This window comes from Doryrhamphus excisus, linkage group LG14 (genome assembly GCF_037039965.1).
Source record: "Doryrhamphus excisus strain RoL-2023G ecotype Guam linkage group LG14, RoL_Dexc_Guam_v1.1, whole genome shotgun sequence".
Lineage (NCBI taxonomy): Eukaryota > Metazoa > Chordata > Actinopteri > Syngnathiformes > Syngnathidae > Doryrhamphus > Doryrhamphus excisus.
Window position 1 is genome coordinate 2,778,236 of NC_136370.1, and position 20,983 is coordinate 2,799,218.

Below are 20,983 nucleotides of genomic sequence, written 5' to 3' on the forward strand. Positions count from 1 at the left end.
CCATAATACAGTTTAAGGTTTTTTTTTATAATGTACCTTGTACCGAAGTACTCAGTGATATGAGCATCCAATGCCATAATGGGTACCATAGTAAGTGTCAATATAGTGATATATATAGCACATCATGACTGGTTCAAGACTCTTCATCCTTGTATTTAGCAAACATCAACTGCTTGTATTGTTTCTTGAATTGGCTCATCGTTGTGCATTGTTTGATTTCCTTACTCAATCCATTCCATAGTTTGATTCCACATACTGAAATGCTATGGCTAGCATAACGTAGTGCTAGCATTGAAGTGTTTCAAATGTACTTCTTCCCTGAGATCATATTTCTCCTCTCTTGTAGAGATGTATTGGATGACATTTTTAGCTAATTGGTTCTTTTTAGCCTTATGTATTATTTTAGCTGTTTGAAGATGAACTATATCAGCAAGTACTGTGTAATGGAACAAGGAAGTGTGTGTCTAACTCACTTAGCAGAACGTAATGTGTTCCACTCCAGAAGGTGTACAGTAAACCTCGGATATATCGGATTCAATTGTTCCCACTGGAATATAAGCGAAATCCGTTATATGCGTATACCGGAAAATGTCCGTTTTACGCATATATCTGATTTATATCCGGTATATGCGTAAATCGGATTTTATCCGTTATAAAAAGGCACTTCCTTGACTATGTTTCCAATGTACCTGGACTGGGCAATGAAAAGAGACGTAAGGTAATGAGAATTTAACTTTATTGGACTCTGAGCATAACAAATTGTTAATTAAGCTAGGCCCTGTTACGCCCGTCAGGCCTACGTTATTTCCAATAGTGAGGTTAAGATCTCATTCACTGCTGTGCTAGTATTATTGACGTCACTCACTTTTATATTTGTCCTAAATCTGGAGCCAGGAGAAAGACACGATGCGGCCATCCGATATATGCGAGGGAAATTGGAACGGGACTGGAGATTTTGTCCGAAATAGGTGAAATCCGTTATAAAAAATCCGATATATGCAATGAATTTTTATTGGAAATGCATTACAGAAAAATTGGTTCTTTTTTTATCTGTCCGTTGTGAGCGAATTTCCGATATATCTGAGTCCGATATATCCGAGGTTTACTGTATTTATTTTACTTTGAAGACTGCAAAAAGTCAATATCTTCAAAAAAAAATTTGGTTTATTTCTAGTCAAGTGAGTTTAGGATTTCTAAATACAAATGTTAAATAGAGTTGTCAGTGATGGGCCAATAGTAATGTAACACTCTACGCTCAGCCAAACACCAGACTAGGCGGGCGGAACAACAGACGTTTTTTTTTTTATTAAGGTCCAAAAACAATGATCCCTAACAAGGGCTACTGTAGCGGCCGTAACCCACGCCTATAACGCCCTAACATGTGGGTTCTGCCTCACTTCCTGTCCGTCACCCCTTTTCCGTCCCAACCCCGGAACATATCTCTCCATTGCAACACATGCGCAAATACAACACATAATACCACTAATGGTCATTACAGTAATGTTGAGTGTGTATTATCAGATTTAGAGTGTACTTGCTAAATGGCGTCAAGACACGGTATACACAGTAAATACTGTATCTCTGCATTGGTAAAGATGATTTAACAGTATGTTTGTTATTGTGGTTGTAGTTTGCAGGGGTGTACAACTGCATGGTGAGGCACCTTTGACCCTCTCATGGTAAAATATGAGGGAACAGTGTGATGCAGTACAACCACAAAAATTAAACATAGTGTTAAATAACAGACTTCTTTCCAAAAGGAAGAAGTGGATGGGATGCGGCAAGCCGGTGTACCTAATATAGCGTCCAGCGGGTGCACATGTGCCGCCGTCGCCACTGTTCCACTTCCGCGTCCTGCAGGAGAGGGCGGATGGAGGTGTGACGTCGCTGCCCGCAGAGAGGCCCACTCGGGCGGGAGAGGAGCGAGGCAAAGACGCCGCAGAGAGGCGAGCAGCTAGGCGCGGCGACTCTACACGGATGTGAGGCTGGTGGCGGAGGAGGAGGAGGAGGGGGTACACGCCGCCACCTCCACCGCCCCGTCGCGGTGCGTCTGCATCGGGAGCGACAGGGACATGTCCTCGCCGAACGAGGAGCAGAGATGGGTCCCGACACACGTCCAGGTGACGGTGCTGAGAGGCAGGGGACTGCGGGGCAAGGGCAAGCACGGCACCAGCGACGTCTACACCGTCATCCAGTTCGGCAAGGAGAAGTACTCGACGTGCGTGGTGGAGAAGACCACCGAGCCGGAGTGGCGAGAGGAGTGCTCCTTCGAGCTGCTGCCCGGCGTGCTGATGGAAGGCAGCGGGCGGACCGGCCAGCCGGCGGGGAGCAGCGAGCTCGTCCTCACCGTCATGCACCGCGCGCTCATTGGCCTTGACGTGTTCCTGGGCCAGGCTCTCATCCAGCTGGATAAGGTCTTCCAGGAGAGCAGAGGCGTCAAAAACCAGTAGGTATCATCGTGTGCGTGTGAGTTGCATGCGTGCGAGCGTGTCATGTAGCTTCATGTGAATTGCCACTTTTTCCATGTTCACTGAACGCATCACGGTTCCTTATCTACTTTGGTTATGTTCTAACACTTTGTTGTGGGATGTAAACAGACGGTGCTGCTGCTTCGGGGCCCTGCAGACACACACCCCGACCCCGTACACACATCTTGACTGGGGAACCTTCTAGAACCTACCTTCTAGAACAGTCAATCTCACTTGTTTGTGTTGTTCTCTTGGTCAAGCTGCTGTTGTCTGAGCATCTGAGGCTTGTCTGGTGGGATTATGGTCCGCCTGTCCCAATTCTAGGGATTATCTAACAGTTTCATGGTCTCTAAGGTATTTCTAAAATGTTGTTTTGCCCACCAGCTTGACTGCCATGCCTGTGGTATGCCACTGGTCGGTAGCTAACGTGCTGTTATATTATAAATGTTATATTATAATATTATAAATATTATATTATGTTGTTTATCGTTATAAATTGTTATCTGTTTTAGGACAGTGCATTGTTGTATTCATGTTTCCTGCAACTTTACATCATCTGTAAAATGAATTTGAAGACATTCTCAAGTCTATAAAAACACCGTTTGAAGGATGTCGTTTGTCCAGAAAACACCCAGCACTTGTTTTTTTAGTCTGACCTTCCATCTGCTGAGTAGTGCTTGCGTGTGATTGTCTCTGTGATCCATAAAAATGTCTGCCATGAGTGTGCAGCTGCAGGCTGGAGCCTAATGGACAGCCTAGTGTGTGTTACATAAGAGTGTGACCTCACAAACCAGCCCGGAGATTGGGAAGGCATCTCAGCTTTGCTTTAAGTTCAGGACTATGACATAATAACTCGTCGCCTGGGCACAAACTGGTCAGCACGTTCTCATTTCAGTTGAGTTTCAGATGTGATTATTGGAACTGGATCGTTACATATAGTTACATATAGAGTAGCATTAACAGCTGCAGGATGCCCAGTGTGGTACGCTGTGCTCATCTACATGCATGCGTTTCTACTTACATGTCTATAGACCCGGGATACATCGGATTTTGCTCTTTTACTGCAGAGTTTGTTTTGTTTGCTTCCTTTTGCAGGAGTGCAATGCATGAAAAAAAAACCCAGCAGATGTCTGGTGAGGGGTGGCACGGCGGCCGAGTGGTTAGCGCGCAGACCTCACAGCATGGAGACCAGGGTTTAATCCCACCCTCGGCCATCTCTGTGTGGAGTTTGCATGTTCTCCCCATGCATGCGTGGGTTTTCTCCGGGTACTCCGGTTTCCTCCCACATTCCAAAAACATGCTAGGTTAATTGGCGACTCCAAATTGTCCATAGGTATGAATGTGAGTGTGAATGGTTGTTTGTCTATATGTGTCCTGTGATTGGCTGGCAACCAGTCCAGGGTGTACCCCGCCTCTCACCCGAAGTCATCTGGGATAGGCTCCAGCATATCCCTGCAACCCTATGAGGACAAGCGGCATGCAAAATGGATAGATGGAGAAAATATATATGAATATTGTCCATTAGACAGCATTATATTTATATTTTATGTATGATTACAACTCTTTTAAAACTATTTATATTTATAAATAGTAATATATAATATATGTTACTACGTTATTAATAGAAGTGGGATATCTTTATTCTAGCTTATCGGACTATAAAACACACAGTAATGTGACATGACATGAATGTCACTGATATATTGGGGGTGTCAACTATACTTTATTTTGCCTCGTTTAGATTGCCCTGCCATTGGCTGACCTCCAGGCCAGGGTGTACCCCGCTGGGATAGGCTCCAGCATACCCGCGACCCCAGTGAGGATAACCAGTAATACAATTTGAGACAAGTGTATTTCATGATATGATTTAAGGGTTGCAGCTTTTTATGCAAGATTCTGAAGTTATGTTTTATATCGTTGTATCGTGATACATCTCAAAAGTATCGTCATATATGCTAAGGCCAATATCGCCCAACCCTAATTCCTAGCGGTCCAAATCTATTGGTGGGCGGCCACCAATAAATAAATGAATGAATGTATGGGAAATACTGCTATTACACCAGCTAGCATGGCTACATTGTTGCCTTGTGGAGCTTTATTGTGTTGAACACAGCAATCATGCTTTTGAATTTTGGTTGTTCAAACCAAAAACTGAGCCGAACCGTCACCTCATGTCAGAGTTCTTTCAAGGAACTGTCCCAGCAGCAGCCGCAGCTTGTAGAAAATGTTACTCTGGTAGCAATGTCATATTGGGATTGGGTGGAGGGTTTGATTTCCTGTTTTTACAAGATGGGGAAGCAGATGCTCCGGATAGTTTGTGGAAAACGTAACTCCCACGTATACAAAAGAGGCGTGGTGGACGTACTTGTGGAGTTTTCAGTGGGCTGAGGCTTTTTCAGGTCAGCGAACGCAGCCTACTGCTTCTTTTGTCTGTGCTGCAGTTGCTGTTTTTAGGCCTGAGGTTTGCACTCCTACGGTACACATTTGTGTGGAAAGATCCAAACGCTTTATCCTATTCAGTTTACCAGCGTATGTTTGAATTCCACGTTCAGGATTGAAGACTGATGGAAAGTTGGCGTTTCCTAGAGGTTTCTGTGCACCGCTGCGTTGGGAATGTGAACCCCACCTTGGCTGAAAGGGAGTTGACGTGCGATACTATTGTTGAAGTCCTGATGTGAAACTTGAGTCCACACCCAAGAACCACTTGAGGCTGAAGACCTCCTGAGCCTTCTCAACAATCACATACTTCCTTCCATGCCTCCACAGGCTCAGCGGCTTACTGCAGTTGAGTTCATCCGTGCTTAGAAGTCCAAAAAATGTGGAAAATCTTTTTGTAGCCGTTCATCCAGTCTTGCCAGAAGGTGTTTGTTGCTCTTGTGTGGCTGTAAAAAAATAGTGTCGGCATTCCAGGGTCCGTCCACTGACTCCACTTCAGTGTGGCTAATTGTTTTCACTGGCGTTCTTCAGTGTGTGTGCGTGTGTGTGTGTGTGTGTGTTTAGGGAAGACAGTGAGGTCAAAATGAAGATTGCGTAACAGTGTCCAGTGGTACATTTCATATGTATAATTTGCTATTTTGTAAGGCCCAACTGATATTGATTTTAGGGGGTTCATACTGATACTATAATCAAAATAACCAATATACTGTATTGTACTGTACGGGTACATTTAACAAAAAAAACAAATTACAGTAAAGTCTGGTTATATCGATATCGGTTATAACGAATTACTACTTATTACGATACTATTTTCATTTACCGGCAAATTTCTAGTCTTTTATGATATAATTAGTTCCGTTAGTACGATACTCGGTTATTATGATAATCCGGTTACTACGATGCCCTTTTCATATCCCGCCAGGCAATTTGGTCTGCTTATATCGATACAAAAGCAGCTTAAATCAATCTTTGCTTAAGGATTTCAATACCAAAAAAGAACACGGCGAACGGCTGCTTCCAGTCAACTTTATTTTTCACACTTCCACCACCAGAGTGCAGCACACACACTGATTCCCGCACTTCCTGGTTCACAGGTCATGCTCAACCCACCCCACATAGCTGGCCAAACACATGCCTGCAACAGAAGAACCAACTGACATAGCATACACACCTATTCCAACGAAGACACAAGCGTTGCAAAGTGTTATGGAATTACGAGGTTACTTAGAGTCGAGAGAAAATGCATCAGATTGTTTAGAAATGTGAAACAATATTGAATCGTTTGTGTTAAAAGGTGAAAAGAGGAAGCAGAAGAAGATGGAAGATTTTTTTAAAGTACGTATTGCAGAATAAGTACAATAATAGTCATGTAAACGTTGCAGTTTTTGTTTTCCATGCATGTACTCATACATGTACTGAGTTGCAAGAGTGCGTTATGAAAATAATAAATGTTGGAAAAAAATGTGACCCATCTGACTTTAACCGAATTGTGTTATGTATATGAATGCAATCATTTTTTGCAACAATGTTTATGGTTTTGTCTGCTGAAGCGTGAGGATTTTGCATTGGTTGAATTTTAGAAAAGTAATAGTCATTAAAAAAGCGTAAAGACGTTTTTATTTAATGCATTGAAGCGCCGAAGAACTGGAGTCTGAGGCGGAGTGTCGAATTTGGGAGAAAACTTTATTTTTCTTGCCAACAATAACTTGCACTCTCTTGCTACGTAAAGGCATGAAAGACATGAAAGCCACAACAGGAAGCGGAAAACCCCCGTCCCTCGCGCCTACCCCTCCGGGTGGCAACACCTTCCCTATCGATAGTTCCGGGGTGAATTATGTCCCGGTAACCTATCACTACAGCGTAAGTTTATTTTTATTTACTGTAGTACAAAATGTATTGTAGTACAAAAGCATGCTAGATACGCAATCCATGAACTCAAGGAGAAAATTACATGCCATATCAAAGATCCGCCCACTTTTAATGCAGTTCAGCGCAGGATCGGATATATGGATAGTCTGGTTATATCGGTATTTTTTCCGACTCCCGAGAATATCGATATAACGAGACTTTACTGTATCTGCTTTTGAAGGCTTAACTACTATAGCTGCATAGATAAATTGTAGGGATGGCATTTTCAAAATAGTACTTTAAAATACTTGGAATAAGGAGCGTATGAGCAATTTGAAAAAAAAAAGCAATGTCACAAATTAATAAAGTATAATTTTAATCATGAGACTCGCTGGAGAATGAACTACAGCACATGCCGACGGAAGAGTACGCACCACACACAGCACAACAAAGAACCGTGTGCATCACGCTGGGCGGATGGATACAGTGCGTGCCTGAGGAAGAATATCGTTATTGCCCTGTCTGTACAGGACGTTCCTTGGATTTTCCATGTGGTTTCTATGAAAACTATGTAATACACAAGGCACACCTATGTGAGGCGCTGTAAACCATTTACCGATTGATTTATTGATTATCGTGGCGGGCCTACTTCATGAGGCGGAGCTTTTTCCAGTTTATTGCAATTGATAGATTATTTGTCATTGATAATGACTTGATATGAATGTGAATGTTCTTGATGAAGTGTGGAGGTGGAACTGAGGAGAACATGTTGTGGCGTGAACTCGCCGTTGGTTCTCTGCTTCAGTGGTTGACGTGCAATGTGGTCCTGCACCACCACCACCCCCCCGGAAGTCCTAAAAATAAAAGCAGGTGTTTCGGTTTTGCTGGTGCGTCTGCACTGATAACCTCCTTCGTGTCAGAAGCACACGTCTAAGTGGGGGCTTTTTCCACTGAGCCAGCGGTCTTTGCACTGATTCAACTGACTGATTCATGGCTTTCTTTCTAAGACCTGGTCCCGCCTGACCCTTGTCTTGTGCAGTCTGCAAGATGACAGAAGTATTGGGACACCTCCAGATAATGCAGAGTTTGCAGCTATAGGGCTTACACTAGAATTACAGTCACACCAGGGTTTTATTATTAATTATTATTTGGGCTGCATGGCGGTCGAGTGGTTAGCGCACAGACCTCACAGCTAGGAGACCCAAGTTCAATCCCACCACATCTCACACATCTGTGTGGAGTTTGCATATTCTCCCCGTGCATGCGTGGGTTTTCTCCGGCTACTCCGGTTTCCTCCCACATTCCAAAAACATGCTAGGTTAATTAGCCACTCCAAATTGTCCATAGGTATGAATGTGAGTGTGAATGGTTGTTTGTCTATATGTGCCCTGTGATTGGCTGGTCACAAGTCCAGGGTGGACCCAGCCTCTTGGCCCTATCCCAGGCTCCAGCACCCCTCGCGACCCTTGTGAGAATTATTATTAATTAATTATAATTATTATAATAGTTATTATATTTTTACAATTTGTATAACTACTATATAATAATAATAATTATTATTATAATTATAATTATAATAATAATAATTATTATAAAAATATAACTACTATATAATAATTATTATATGATTATAATTATTATAATAAAAATATAACTACTATATAATAATAATAATTATTATTATTATTATTATTATTAGAATTTTAATTATAATAAGAATAATAATAATTATTATAATATATGATAGTTATAGTTGTTATATTAGTAGTAGTAGTAGTAGTATTAGTGGTATTAATTGAAAAACGTAATGTGCGAAAACTGGGAAATTTTTCCCATCCATGACACCCAAAAACACAAACAAAAAAACTCATTTTATAGAGAATAATTACAGTTTTACAAGAAACTATGAGAAGCTAGGTTGCCATCTACTGTATGGAGTCGTAACAGCAAACTACACATGTAATCTATTTGTGAGCACTGAGAAACAAGCACCAAATAAACGCCAAATCTATATGTGGCGGTCCAAATTTGTTTGTGGTGGGCCGGCTACAAATATATGTATGGGAAAGACTGTACTGTTTTTATACTCTAACCAGCCAAACAATGAAGTAGTTCTGTATTTGTAAAGGGATATAATAGCTAGGAAGTATAATTTAGTCAGCCTCTTGGCTCCGCGCTCCACAGTCAGTGTCACCATTGTATACCAGACTCAAGTGATGCCTGTCTCACTTAATTGTCCTTGCTTACAGAGGGTGCAATGAGGCCTGGCCAAGGTGTTGTTATGGGATGTCTGGTCACGCACACACACACACACACACACACACACACACACACACACAGTTGAGCTCAGTGAGGATGTATTAGTCCCACTCATGCTAACAATAAACTCATTCATTTCAGCCTGACCCAGTTTAAAGTTATGCCACAAAAAAATAGTACAGCCTGACTTTACTTCTAGCACTTCTAGACATGCGACACCTTCAAGAGTGTGGTTATTGTTATGAAAAATAAAACCTAAATATAATATTTAACTTGAGGGAAACAATGTCTCCCACAATGGAAATGGGGAAAATATAATTTTTTATGGTCACGTTACATGAACTGCGGGATGAAAGATTTCTGGCACCTCCAAACAACCAGGAAGAGGGTTCACTCTGTGTATTGGTTTCAGCACCTCGGCGTGTCTATTCCATAGAACAACGGCATGAACGGAGTGAGTCCTTTTGTCAGTCGATGGTTGCAGTGAATTTAGTCAATTGTCATAATTTATCATATTTTGTCATTGCGGTGCGCTCAAACAGTGTATTGGTTTCAGCACCTTGGCGTGTCTATTCCATAGAACAATGGCATGAACGGAGTGAGTCCTTTTGTCAGTCGAAGGTTGCAGTGAAATTAGTCAATTAGTATAATTTAAAGTATTTTTTCATTGCACTGCTCTCAAACAGTAATGTTAAACTCTTGTCTGGTCTGGTGACACCCCGAGTTAATCGTCACCGAGTCTGTCTTAACTCTGCTAACAAGTCCAGTCTATGTTCTTCTTTTTTCACCTTCCTATTCTTTAAAAAAATGTATCCAGGGCTCTACATTAAAAACAAAAATGACTTGCCCATGGGGAATCCTTAAGGTGAGAACTACTTGCCCCAACTTGCCCCATGTAAAATGAAAAGACTGCCATAATGATATCATCTCATTTTTGTGGCATCACATGAGAATCTCAAATAAAGATGAAATGATTATCATTTCTTGTGGTTGCTTTCCTACATAGATCATGACGTAGCATTTGCCTTTTATAAGTTGTGCACCACAATGAAACATTATTGAATAGACACATTTGTGTACTAGTAAAGTGTTTTGAATCCAGAAAAAAATGCTCAATGGTCAAACAATAATTTGTGAAGCAAAGGTGATAAAAATCCACAGAGAAACGGAAGCGCTAGATTTTGTAGCTTGTGCAAAATCAGCACTTGGTATTGGATCTAATGGGTGGTGTTTCATTGTGACCACTTCAAATTGTCACAGCAATGTGATTCACTCACCTGTGCCATCATTTGATTTGCTGCCGCTAATAAAATACTTGTTTAGGAGGCACTGCTTCATCACTTTTTGCTCTTTTCCTTCACAAGTTGTTGAAGAATTAGACCATGTTGGCAGGGACGCCATGATAGATGTTTTCATAGTCAAACCATCGCTCATTGGTTGATCATGAACAAGAACGGGTGTGGGTAAAACGCAGACCGCGGTCTAAATAAATGATTCTGATTGGTCCATTTCAAGATTTGCAAGGATCGGTTTGCAAATTACCACGGAATTACGCAGTCCGTGTTTTACCAACACCCAACAAGAACCGCTTTTAAAAAACTCTTGGCAGTATGGCATGCCAAAGTGCATTCCCGACGGGAATATCACTGATTGGATTTACTGGCCCCAGTTTTGTTTTAACTTGCCCCGGGCCATCGCTACATCGTTATTGTTGAGCCCTGGTATCACTTTGTGCTCACTTGGTTTTGGAGATGTGCACTAGGCCGTTTTGAGGAGCATTTTCTCCCAAATTGTGGTCAAATTCAGGCCCAGCTAACTTCACCTCTGTATTTGTGTACAACAGGTGGTACCGCCTGAATTCCAAGACGGGGAAGAAGGAGAAAGAACGAGGTGACATTCAAGTCAGCATCCAGTTCATGCGCAACAACCTGACGGCCAGCATGTACGACCTGGTCATGAAGGACAAGAGCGCCTCCACCTTCAGCAAGCTGAAGGAGCGCATGAGGGGCAAGAGGAGGTCCAGCGATGAAGACTCCTCCTCTGCCGTGCTGCCGGGCGGCTACGGCTCGCTGTACCGCATGCGCCAGCGACTGCCCAGCGACGGCGGCGGGGAGGAGGACTACGAGGATGACGAAGGCGGCGAGGTGCGGCGGAGCAAAATGAGGACGTTCTTCCTGAGGGGGAAGCTGAGGAAGTCGTCTGACACGCGCTCCAGCACGTCGCTGGGATCGGAGAGCAGCGAGTCCTCGCGAGGGGGCAGCCTCAGCCCCACAGCGGGCATCAGTGTGGTGGTCTCTGACCTCTCCAACTCGCCTAGCAACAGCAGCAACCTGACCGCTGACAGCCCAGGTGACAGATGGAGATCGAGATGCTCTTTGTTGTCAGTAACTAGGAACTCTTTCCTGCTGTTAGTTGGATTCTATGTGGATTTCATTTGTTTTGGCTTCCATCGATATTACTGCAAGCGGTACAGCTTGGTCGGGTTTCTGTGTTTCCGTCTTCAACATGTTCGGGTACCAAAATAACTGAACTCTGTACCGCTTATGGCACGGGGCCTCAACGTATCCAGTGTTTCCTCACCTTGTTTTCGCTTGTCTTCTCTGCAGAGCACACAGCCGACACATCTCCCAAGTTGTCTCCCCTCCGGTGTGACTTTAGCGATGACTTCAATGAAATCACCATAGCAGTGCCTCAGCTCACTGTGGGCGTCAACGGAACGCACAACATCCAGCCCCAGGACCATGGCACGGGAGATCCAGAAGGTTCCCTCGGCCTGGGACATCTGCAGAAGACTTTGCCTCTCTCCGTGTCATTACAGAACCTCCATCCAAGAGCCTCCACGGACCTTCTACACGGCACGGTTGGAGACGGACGCCGCTGGTCTTTTGATAAGGCCGGCGAGGAGGAGACGGCGGCGATAGCTGCAGCCCTGGAAAAAAACTGCCCTGCGCTGGGAGGGGAAGAAGACTCGGAAAGGAAGAAATTGCTTCCTAACGGAAGGAGCGAGACCGCGGGTGGTCGGATCCGGGACGGGCCTGAACACAGCACAGCCGCTGAAGGGAAACACAAAGACTGGTTTGGATCCAAGGAGTTACACTGCAAACCGAGGTGAGATGAACACAGAGTCATAGCGTGTGCATAGTCCGTGTCAGACATCATCACAATCACCCATAAATGTTGTGCTATTCATTTGCACACATTCTCTTTAAGTGTGGTTGCATGAAAATGTTATTATATTCAACATGCACACAATCACATTGAACACATTACACAACACACTTCACAATTCTGCATGTCTGAAAAGGAGAAGGAAGAAGCAAAGCTAAGTAGTATTAGCATTTAATGTTAATTTCTGTGAAGATTCAGTATTCATAAATAGAGCATAGAAAACCTGTGGAAATACAATTGTACTGTTATTAGAGCCCTCTAGACAGGATATAACACCCCTATAATCACCTTTAAACTCATATTACCATAGTAGACATAATTAGAGAAATAAGCCATTTAAGACGTAAATAATAAATGAGTTCTGGACATGTGGACAGGAAGTGAAGTCGGGTTTTACTTTACTTAGTCCATGTTATTATTATTATTATTATTATTATTATTATTCATTCATTCATTCATTTGCTTTTCCTCACGAGGGTCACGGGGGTTGCTGGAGCCTATCCCAGCTGTCTTCGGGCGAGAGGCGGGCTACACCCTGGACTGGTCGCCAACCAATCACAGGGCACATACGTATAGACAAACAACCATTCACACTCACACACTGGCCAATTAACCTAGCATGTTTTTGGAATGTGGGAGGAAACCGGAGTACCCGGAGAAAACCCACGCATGCACGGGGAGAACATGCAAACTCCACACAGAGATGGCCGAGGGTGGAATTGAACCCTGGTCTCCTAGCTGTGAGGTCTGCGCACTAACCACTAGACCGCCGTGCCATTATTATTATTATGACGACGATGATGACTATTATTATGTTATTATTGTGCCTGTAGTTGGTTTACAATTTATGCTTTATTATGACATTTTAGGGTGGCACGGTGGTCTAGTGGTTAGCGCTCAGACCTCACAGCTAGGAGACCAGGGTTCAATTCCACCCTCGGCCATCTCTGTGTGGAGTTTGCATGTTCTCCCCGTGCATGCGTGGGTTTTCTCCGGGTACTCCGGTTTCCTCCCACATTCCAAAAACATGCTAGGTTAATTAGCCACTCCAAATTGTCCATAGGTATGAATGTGAGTGGGAATGGTTGTTTGTCTATATGTGCCCTGTGATTGGCTGGCCACCAGTCCAGGGTGGACTCCGCCTCTCGCCCGAAGACAGCTGGGATAGGCACCCCCGCGACCCTCGTGAGGAAAAGCGGTAGAAAATGAATGAATGAATGAATATGACATTTTGAGTGAATTAAAATGGCCTATTTTTAGAGATCACAAGCACATATTGTTTTGTTTACAAATATGCAGAGAGTCCACTGTCTACTAGATTTAGCACAAAAGCTAAAAAGCAAACCTGTTCACTTGTTTCCACAGCCTGGTGGTGTCCCCAATACTAGACCCCAACACTGACACACCCTTTCCGCCCCTCCCGACTAAACACCACCCCCTGCTTCCCCTTTCAGCTCCTCCCTTTCCGCTTTCCCCCCTGCAGCACTCAAACCCCTTCTGTCGCTCACAGCCGGCGACGCCCACTATGTCACCCGGCAACCCTTTTCTCTCATTTGTCCAGCACAACCCTTTCTATGAAGACATGGCGACTCCACCACTAAAGGCCTCGCTACCTCCTCTACCGTTCCTCTCCAGTTCCCGGCCGCCCATAGCGCAACTCTTTCCCCAGTCAGGTCGCCTTAACCCAGCCCAGTCCTGTGACAGTCCAAGTTCCGAGGACTTTATCACTTGCATGGCCAACGTGTCATCTTCTGTTTCTATTTCCACGGGAGAGGCTTTAAGCAAAAAGGCGCCCAACCCCTTTACACCCGCTGAGGATCAGGAACCCGACCCAGCGTGGGACGAATCCTTCCAAGCGTTTGCATCCTTAAGGCTGCTGGTTCCCAAAGACCAGACCACAGCTGACCAAACATGTGAGAGCTTGAGCTTCACCAGTGCTTGTCCTCAGGAGAACGGTAGTGAGAAAGGTACGAAGGACGGAATCAATCCTAAAGCTTCTGGTGTCATTGTCCACTGTCTGGACCCGATTCCTGAGGATGCAGGCTTTGAGTGGCACAACGAAATGTTCAGCACGTTGGTAATCTCTCCAACATCATACCCTCACTCTGAAGCACATCAAGCTAACAGCATCGCTAATGCAAATATCTTAACAGATGCTAGCGATCATCCCGCAGCCTGTTACACTTCCAGTTTAGCGGATCCTGCAGGTTCCTCGGATTTAGGCAGTTCTGTTGACGAGGACTTTCTCTCTTGTCTTTCTTCGAATGCAGCGTCAGACATGTTCTCAGCTCTTTCCGCAGATGATACCGAGCCGCAGAAGTGTGAAAGTAGCATTCTCAGCTTGGAGATCTTGTCTGAATCAGTTATCAGTTCAAAGGATCGCAGCTCCGGACAGGATCTCTTAACTGGTGCAGCCCAGAAAATTGTGATTCAGAGCCAACGGGACTCTGTGGAGGAAGACTGGTCACCAGGAGGCGTCCCCGTACAAACCCCAGCAAACAAGGTCCTGCAACCAAAGCCCAACAGTTCTCCACATTCTAACCAGAATCTTGAAGAGCAATACAAAGGGGATTCCAGTGGATCCCTGGAGGAGTTTTCATGTGCCGGTGATGAAGCGTGCTCCTCTCCGCCATCTTTCTCCATCATCACCTCGTCTCCAGATGCGGGGAAGTTCTTGCCCTTTGAGGACATGGAAGGACATGGACCCTTCGGGCTTTTTGGGGATCTCCTCGCTGTCAACTGGCAGACGTTTGACCAGAGTAGCAGACTCAACGTGAGCACTGACTCGCAGGGCTACCAAAGTTGCCGGTCTCAACAATCCCCCGAGTGTTCTGCCGTGTTAGAATTGACTGACAAGCTAGACTCTGAGAACGCCACCTTCTGTGAAGAGACGGGAGAGCTTCCGAGCCCAGAAGGTTCTACCAATGGACCAAAGAACCCAACTGAGTGGTTTACAGAGTCCCTGGTCATGGAGGACATAAAAAGTACACGTGAGCCAGGTTTTACTGCAAATGGTGACCAGAGATTGCAAGTTCTTCTTGGGACTCAAACGGACTTGAATCTAACCCCCAGTGAGGGGGCTCACTGCGCCCTTCGAGATGATACGTTTTTGAAGAACCCGCTGCCACCGCTTCCCACGTTGCACCGCTCCCACTCCGAGGGAACACTCACGACCGCCTTGGACAAGCTCCTCCCACTATCTTTCTCCTCCCAGTGTGATCTTGATCTCCCCTCCCTTTTGACCTCCTCCGTTGCTCCTCTACCTCCTCAAAGTAGCTGCTTCCCATCTTTCCTGTCTTCTCTTTCTGACGCCGCCTCGCCACCCAGCGTGCTGGACTCGCCCGCCCCTGCAAAGCCAAAATCTCAGGAGGTGCAGGAACGGCAGCAGCACGCCGCTCGTCAGAAGAACAGGTGAGGTCGCGCATGCTCATTGGGGAGGAGGAAGAACTTTTTCCTGCCCTCCATCTTGGGGACTTTTCTTTCCTCTCCTTCGATCGGCCCTGCTTTCCACCTGCTTGTCCACTGTGCCGCCGACTCCGAAGGGGATCCTCTGTTGTGGTGCGACCTTCTTTTTTTAGCACTCGGTTAACACACACGTACTAATCCTGCCGGGACCTCCTCAGTAGGTGTCCTGTGTGTGTCCTGTCTCTGTGGTAATGCGAGGGGAAACACTGCCTCAGGCCAATTAGCAGTTATTATTTTCCCTGACTCCTACCGCAACCCCCTCCTTCGCCCTACACCCACACCCTTTCTTCCCAGTTCCTGTTAGTGTTCTCACACTTCCCCCCCAAAATCTCAAGCAGAAAGAGGGAAAGAAGGTGTTGCTGTGTTTCCTTTTCACCCGTGGGGGCAATAACATACTTAACACAATTCTACATGTTTGCATAAAGGCACGCAATTACTGTAAAACCACTTCAGGTTCATTACAGCTTTTCAGGAAGGAGTCTTTTCACCTCTTTTGAAGGTGAGCTTTTATGCCGGTGTCAGCCCAAAATGCTGAACTATGACATCTTGGAGGAATGTAGGTCGCTGACACAGGAAATGAAACATCTTAGCAGTGCAAGCACATTTAGCTCTTTTTACATACACGCATGCGTACGTTTAACAGACATTTAGCCTAGATTTCATTTCATTCATTTCATTTCATTTGATACATACGTTGTCAAATTTAATACAGGACTCTAAAATCGTGGGGTTTATTGCCTTTGATTTGACATAAACTTGAATGAAATATCTTTCTCAGAGGAATAAGAGAGTATAAATTCAGTGTGTAGGTTCATGATATGTTTATGACATCTTCTAGCACTATTGCTACTTTGCTACTTTGGCCAAAAGAAAGAACAGGAGAGCTCCATGTGTTTTTTGTATTGTACTTTATTTACTAAGCACATCTCCACATTGTGCTCGTTGTCTTTATTATTATTTAATATATCAGGGCTCTACATTAAAAACAAAAATGACTTGCCCATGGGGAATCCTTAAGGTGAGAACAACTTGCCCCAACTTGCCCCTTGTAGAATGAAAAAACTGCCATAATGATATCATATATCAATATATGCTGATAATTCATCAGATAATAGTACTGATGCATTGTATTTGGAGGAACATCTGAAAAATAGTGTAGATGTATGTTAACATGGCATGCCATACTACCTTACACATGGTAGTCGTAGTAAGCAGTCATATTTATAAGTTGTGCACCACAATGAAACATTATTGAATAGACACATTTGTGTACTAGTAAAGTGTTTTGAATCCAGAAAAAAACGCTCAACGGTCAAACAATAATTTGTGAAGCAAAGGTGATAAAAATCCACAGAGAAACGGAAGCGCTAGATTTTGTAGCTTGTGCAAAATCAGCACTTGGTATTGGATCTAATGGGTGGTGTTTCATTGTGACCACTTCAAATTGTCACAGCAATGTGATTCACTCACCTGTGCCATCATTTGATTTGCTGCCGCTAATAAAATACTTGTTTAGGAGGCACTGCTTCATCACTTTTTGCTCTTTTCCTTCACAAGTTGTTGAAGAATTAGACCATGTTGGCAGGGACGCCATGATAGATGTTTTCCTAGTCAAACCATCGCTCATTGGTTGATCGTGAACAAGAACGGGTGTGGGTAAAATGTGGACTGCGGACCGCGGTCTATGAATAAACGATTCTGATTGGTCCATTTCAAGATTTACAAGGATCGGTTTGCAAATTCCCACCGGCATTACGCAGTCCGTGTTTTACCAACACCCAACAAGAACCGCTTTTAAAAAAGCTCTTGGCAGTATGGCATGCCGGGCCATCGGTACATCGTTATTGTCGAGCCCTGTATAATAAATTTTTAATAACATATTTTTAATAAATCAATATTTTATATATATAATAATTTTTAATAAAATCTTTGTAATAAATAAATATTTAATATATATAATAAATTTTTAATAAAATATTTTAATAAAGAAATATTTAATATATATAATATTGTCTATTATTATTTAGTGGTTATTAAATCCAGGCATAATGTCTGAATTGAAGAGTTATAGAAAACACAGAAGAAGAAGGTAATATGGTAGAAAAGGCGATTGAATGCGGTTGACACGTGAGCGATCACACACGCAGGCATCGATAAGTTTAGACTGTGACAAGCTGTCATCAATTGACTGTTTTTCTCACCCCTTGTCAATCAGGGCAGCCATCATTCTTAATTTCGTCTCTCAACGTTATAGCCACAGCAAAGCTAAATCTAAATGAATCTACATAGTTCATGCAATAATTACTTTCCCTGGTGATTCATTAAATAATACAATCATGGAGATAATAATATGCTACATTACAATATTCATATATTGTGACACTCAATAAAAAGGTATGGTTTTGGCCACCTACTGCCCTGGCATGCATATTACACAAACCCCCTCCAAGGTGTTTTTTCTGGATGTCACCCACACCGGGCCCCCACGTATGCCGACAGTGTCCCTGCAGTAAAGCTGCCTGTTTTTGTTGTTGTTCATGTGCAGCCCCCACCTGGTGAAGCCCCTGAGCACCGGCACGCTAGCTGAAGGCCGCTCGGTACTGGAGAAGCTCAAATCCACCATCCATCCCGGGAGGAGCAGCCAGGCCATCGAGCAGGAGGCAGAAAGGAAGAAGGTAGAATTCATTTCCTTTTACAGTGGAGCCACGGTTTTCGATTAAATGTATCGGTTTTTGGACTCTGGGTTGGTATCTTCTGCCCAAACTGTATGCGAACATTGTCAATTTAGGACACTACAGACCAGGGGTTGGTGACCCGCATCTGCAGAACCGCGTATAAGTGGTATCACAAGATCTTGTGAGATTAAAACGTGACAAGGAGAGGGTTCACTCTGTGTATTGGTTTCAGCCCCTTAGAACCGAGTGAGTTGTCAGTCATATAGTGTCTTTGTCTCGGTGGGTGGAGGCGGGGCTGGTAGCATACACACAGAGTACACAAGACTAGCCTAATGAGGAGCAAGGTAACATAGTAGAAATGTAATTTTGTCTGCATTTTTTTTGTATATACATAAAATCCCTCCTGTCCACGTCTTGTTTATCTTCAGCCTCTGACAGAGGGCGCCGGTTCCTACTACCACCTGACCCACAGCGAGCTGATCGGGCTCCTGGTGCAGCGGGAGGCGGAGCTCGAAAGGAAAAAGGCAGAGTTTCAGCAGCAGAAGGCTCTGCTTGCCAAGCGGGAGGTGGAGCTGAGGAGGCTGAAGCCGCAGGTTCGAGATCTGGAGGACTACATTGACACACTGCTGGTGCGCATCATGGAGCAGAAGCCCACTCTTCTGCAAGTGCGCTCCAAGTTGAAATGACGGCGCGCTTTGGGAGGGGTGGAAGGAGTGACGGTTGGCGCTATCCTCCGCAAAACAGCTTTTTAGTCTTTTCACTGCTATGCTGTCCTTTTTGATACGAATATTTAGGCACTGAGAGATGCTGAGGCGTTTACTCGTCGTGCTAGAAGGATGTGTGGTCTTCAGGAATGTACTAGCCGGTCCTCAGGTTGCTTTCAGGTCACCGAATTGGTGTTAAGATTGCCGAGATGTGACAGATGTTTTCAGTTGACCTTTTTTCACCACTTGATTCTAAATGAGTTGAACCATCGTCAAGTGCAGCATCGACATATAGACTAAAAAGGCATGCGATGACACGTCACCGACCAAAGAACTGAAGGCAATAAATGTTAGCATCAGTGACGTCAAAAAAGGAATGGGAACAGCAGTGTTTTTCATTCATTCATTCATTTTCTACCGCTTTTTCCTCATGAGGGTCGCGGGGGGTGCTGGAGCCTATCCCAGCTGTCTTCGGGCGAGAGGCGGGGTAGACCCTGGACTGGTGGCCAGCCAATCACAGGGCACATATAGACAAACAACCATTCACACTCACATTCATACCTATGGACAATTTGGAGTGGCTAATTAACCTAGCATGTTTTTGGAATGTGGGAGGAAACCGGAGTACCCGGAGAAAACCCACGCGTGCACGGGGAGAACATGCAAACTCAACACAGAGATGGCCGAGGGTGGGAATTGAACCCTGGTCTCCTAGCCAGCAGTGTTTTTATCGGGGAAAAAATAAACAAACCTGCAATGCAAGTTATTATAAAACTTCACAACCAGAAGAAAATCGTAGCGGTAGCAGCAACGTCGATTGCTCAGATTCGTTTCCCTGGTCACATTTGTTGTGCCGCTTGTTGCTAGGCAGAATTCGTAGGGCTTAATCATAACTGCCCCATGGGCGAATTAACAAAAAGAGCACTATGCTAGCCAGTCTTTTTAACGTTCAGATTAATTATGTTATGCAACTCAATTTCAAATTAAATTGCCCGTCTGTTTTTAATATGAAATTATGTTTACGAAAAATGCCCCCATGCTAGGCAAGAGTCTAAAATCTGAAAGTTTGCGTTGAGACGTGTCACAACTCTCATACCCGGGCTAGTTTTTCTGCGAGTTCTGCATTGTCATCAGTTGGAGGCCGATGCTAGCTCACAAATGGACTGGTTCTTTCGCTCTTAAGGGTATTCCTTCTTTTTTGGTTGTGGTTTGGTTTGTGGGCATGTGAGCCGCGCCGGCGACTGGCTAATGACACCATCACTCCGTACTTGCCGTCACAGCTTTCGAAAAAAAAAACAAAAAAAAATGCTTGACTGCCCTTGCTTGGTGACGCCGCCCGCACTTCTACTGGAGCACACACGCCGCCAACCGCTTCAGGGTGTGTACAACACAGTTAAGCGTAGACTGAAATGCCAAATGCGCCTTAATTTTTCTTTAACTGGTCACTTTTCTTTAAATCGTGCACTTCCTCTTAAATGCCAATTGTTTTTCCTGTTACTGATATTGTTTAGATCACTGCACAACAATAACATGTATGCATAGCATTGGAGAGCGAGCAAAGATGGCCGTTCATTGTAAAATTAAAGAAAAGCAGCAACACAAAGTATTTTGCTCTGATGCCACTCTTGAACAGCTTTTGTGGGTGTCCTTGCACTTATTCATTACAATGTGACTCGACTGTATCTGCCTACTGATAGTAGATGTACTTCACTGCACTTCCCGGTCGCTCGACTGTTCTCTCGGTTCTGCTGTGTGATCACCATGAGTAGACTGTAGAGACGCGATGCATACATGTGACTCTGCACTTACCAATGAATACTTCCATGTCTTCCATTTTCAAGCTTTTTATTCAACCCGAATGTATTTTTGTTGTTGTGGGCGCTGCAGGCCTCGGAAAGGGAACGTTTACAATCCGTGATGCAATTCTGTTTCACAAATTTTGTATATTTAATAAAGAATG

General features: G+C 44.2%; 1 protein-coding gene across 1 annotated transcript; it reads left to right on the forward strand.

Annotated features, from left to right (window-relative positions):
• The first annotated feature begins 1,868 nt into the window (after positions 1-1,868).
• On the forward strand, positions 1,869-19,256 carry rab11fip5a (RAB11 family interacting protein 5a (class I)). The gene is made up of 6 exons (XM_058077523.2): positions 1,869-2,446; positions 10,855-11,360; positions 11,618-12,119; positions 13,545-15,590; positions 18,190-18,319; positions 18,748-19,256. Exons 1-6 carry the CDS (start codon positions 2,073-2,075, stop codon positions 19,003-19,005), a joined length of 3,816 nt encoding a protein of 1,271 aa, XP_057933506.2. The 5' UTR covers positions 1,869-2,072; the 3' UTR covers positions 19,006-19,256.
• Positions 19,257-20,983: the final 1,727 nt, after the last annotated feature.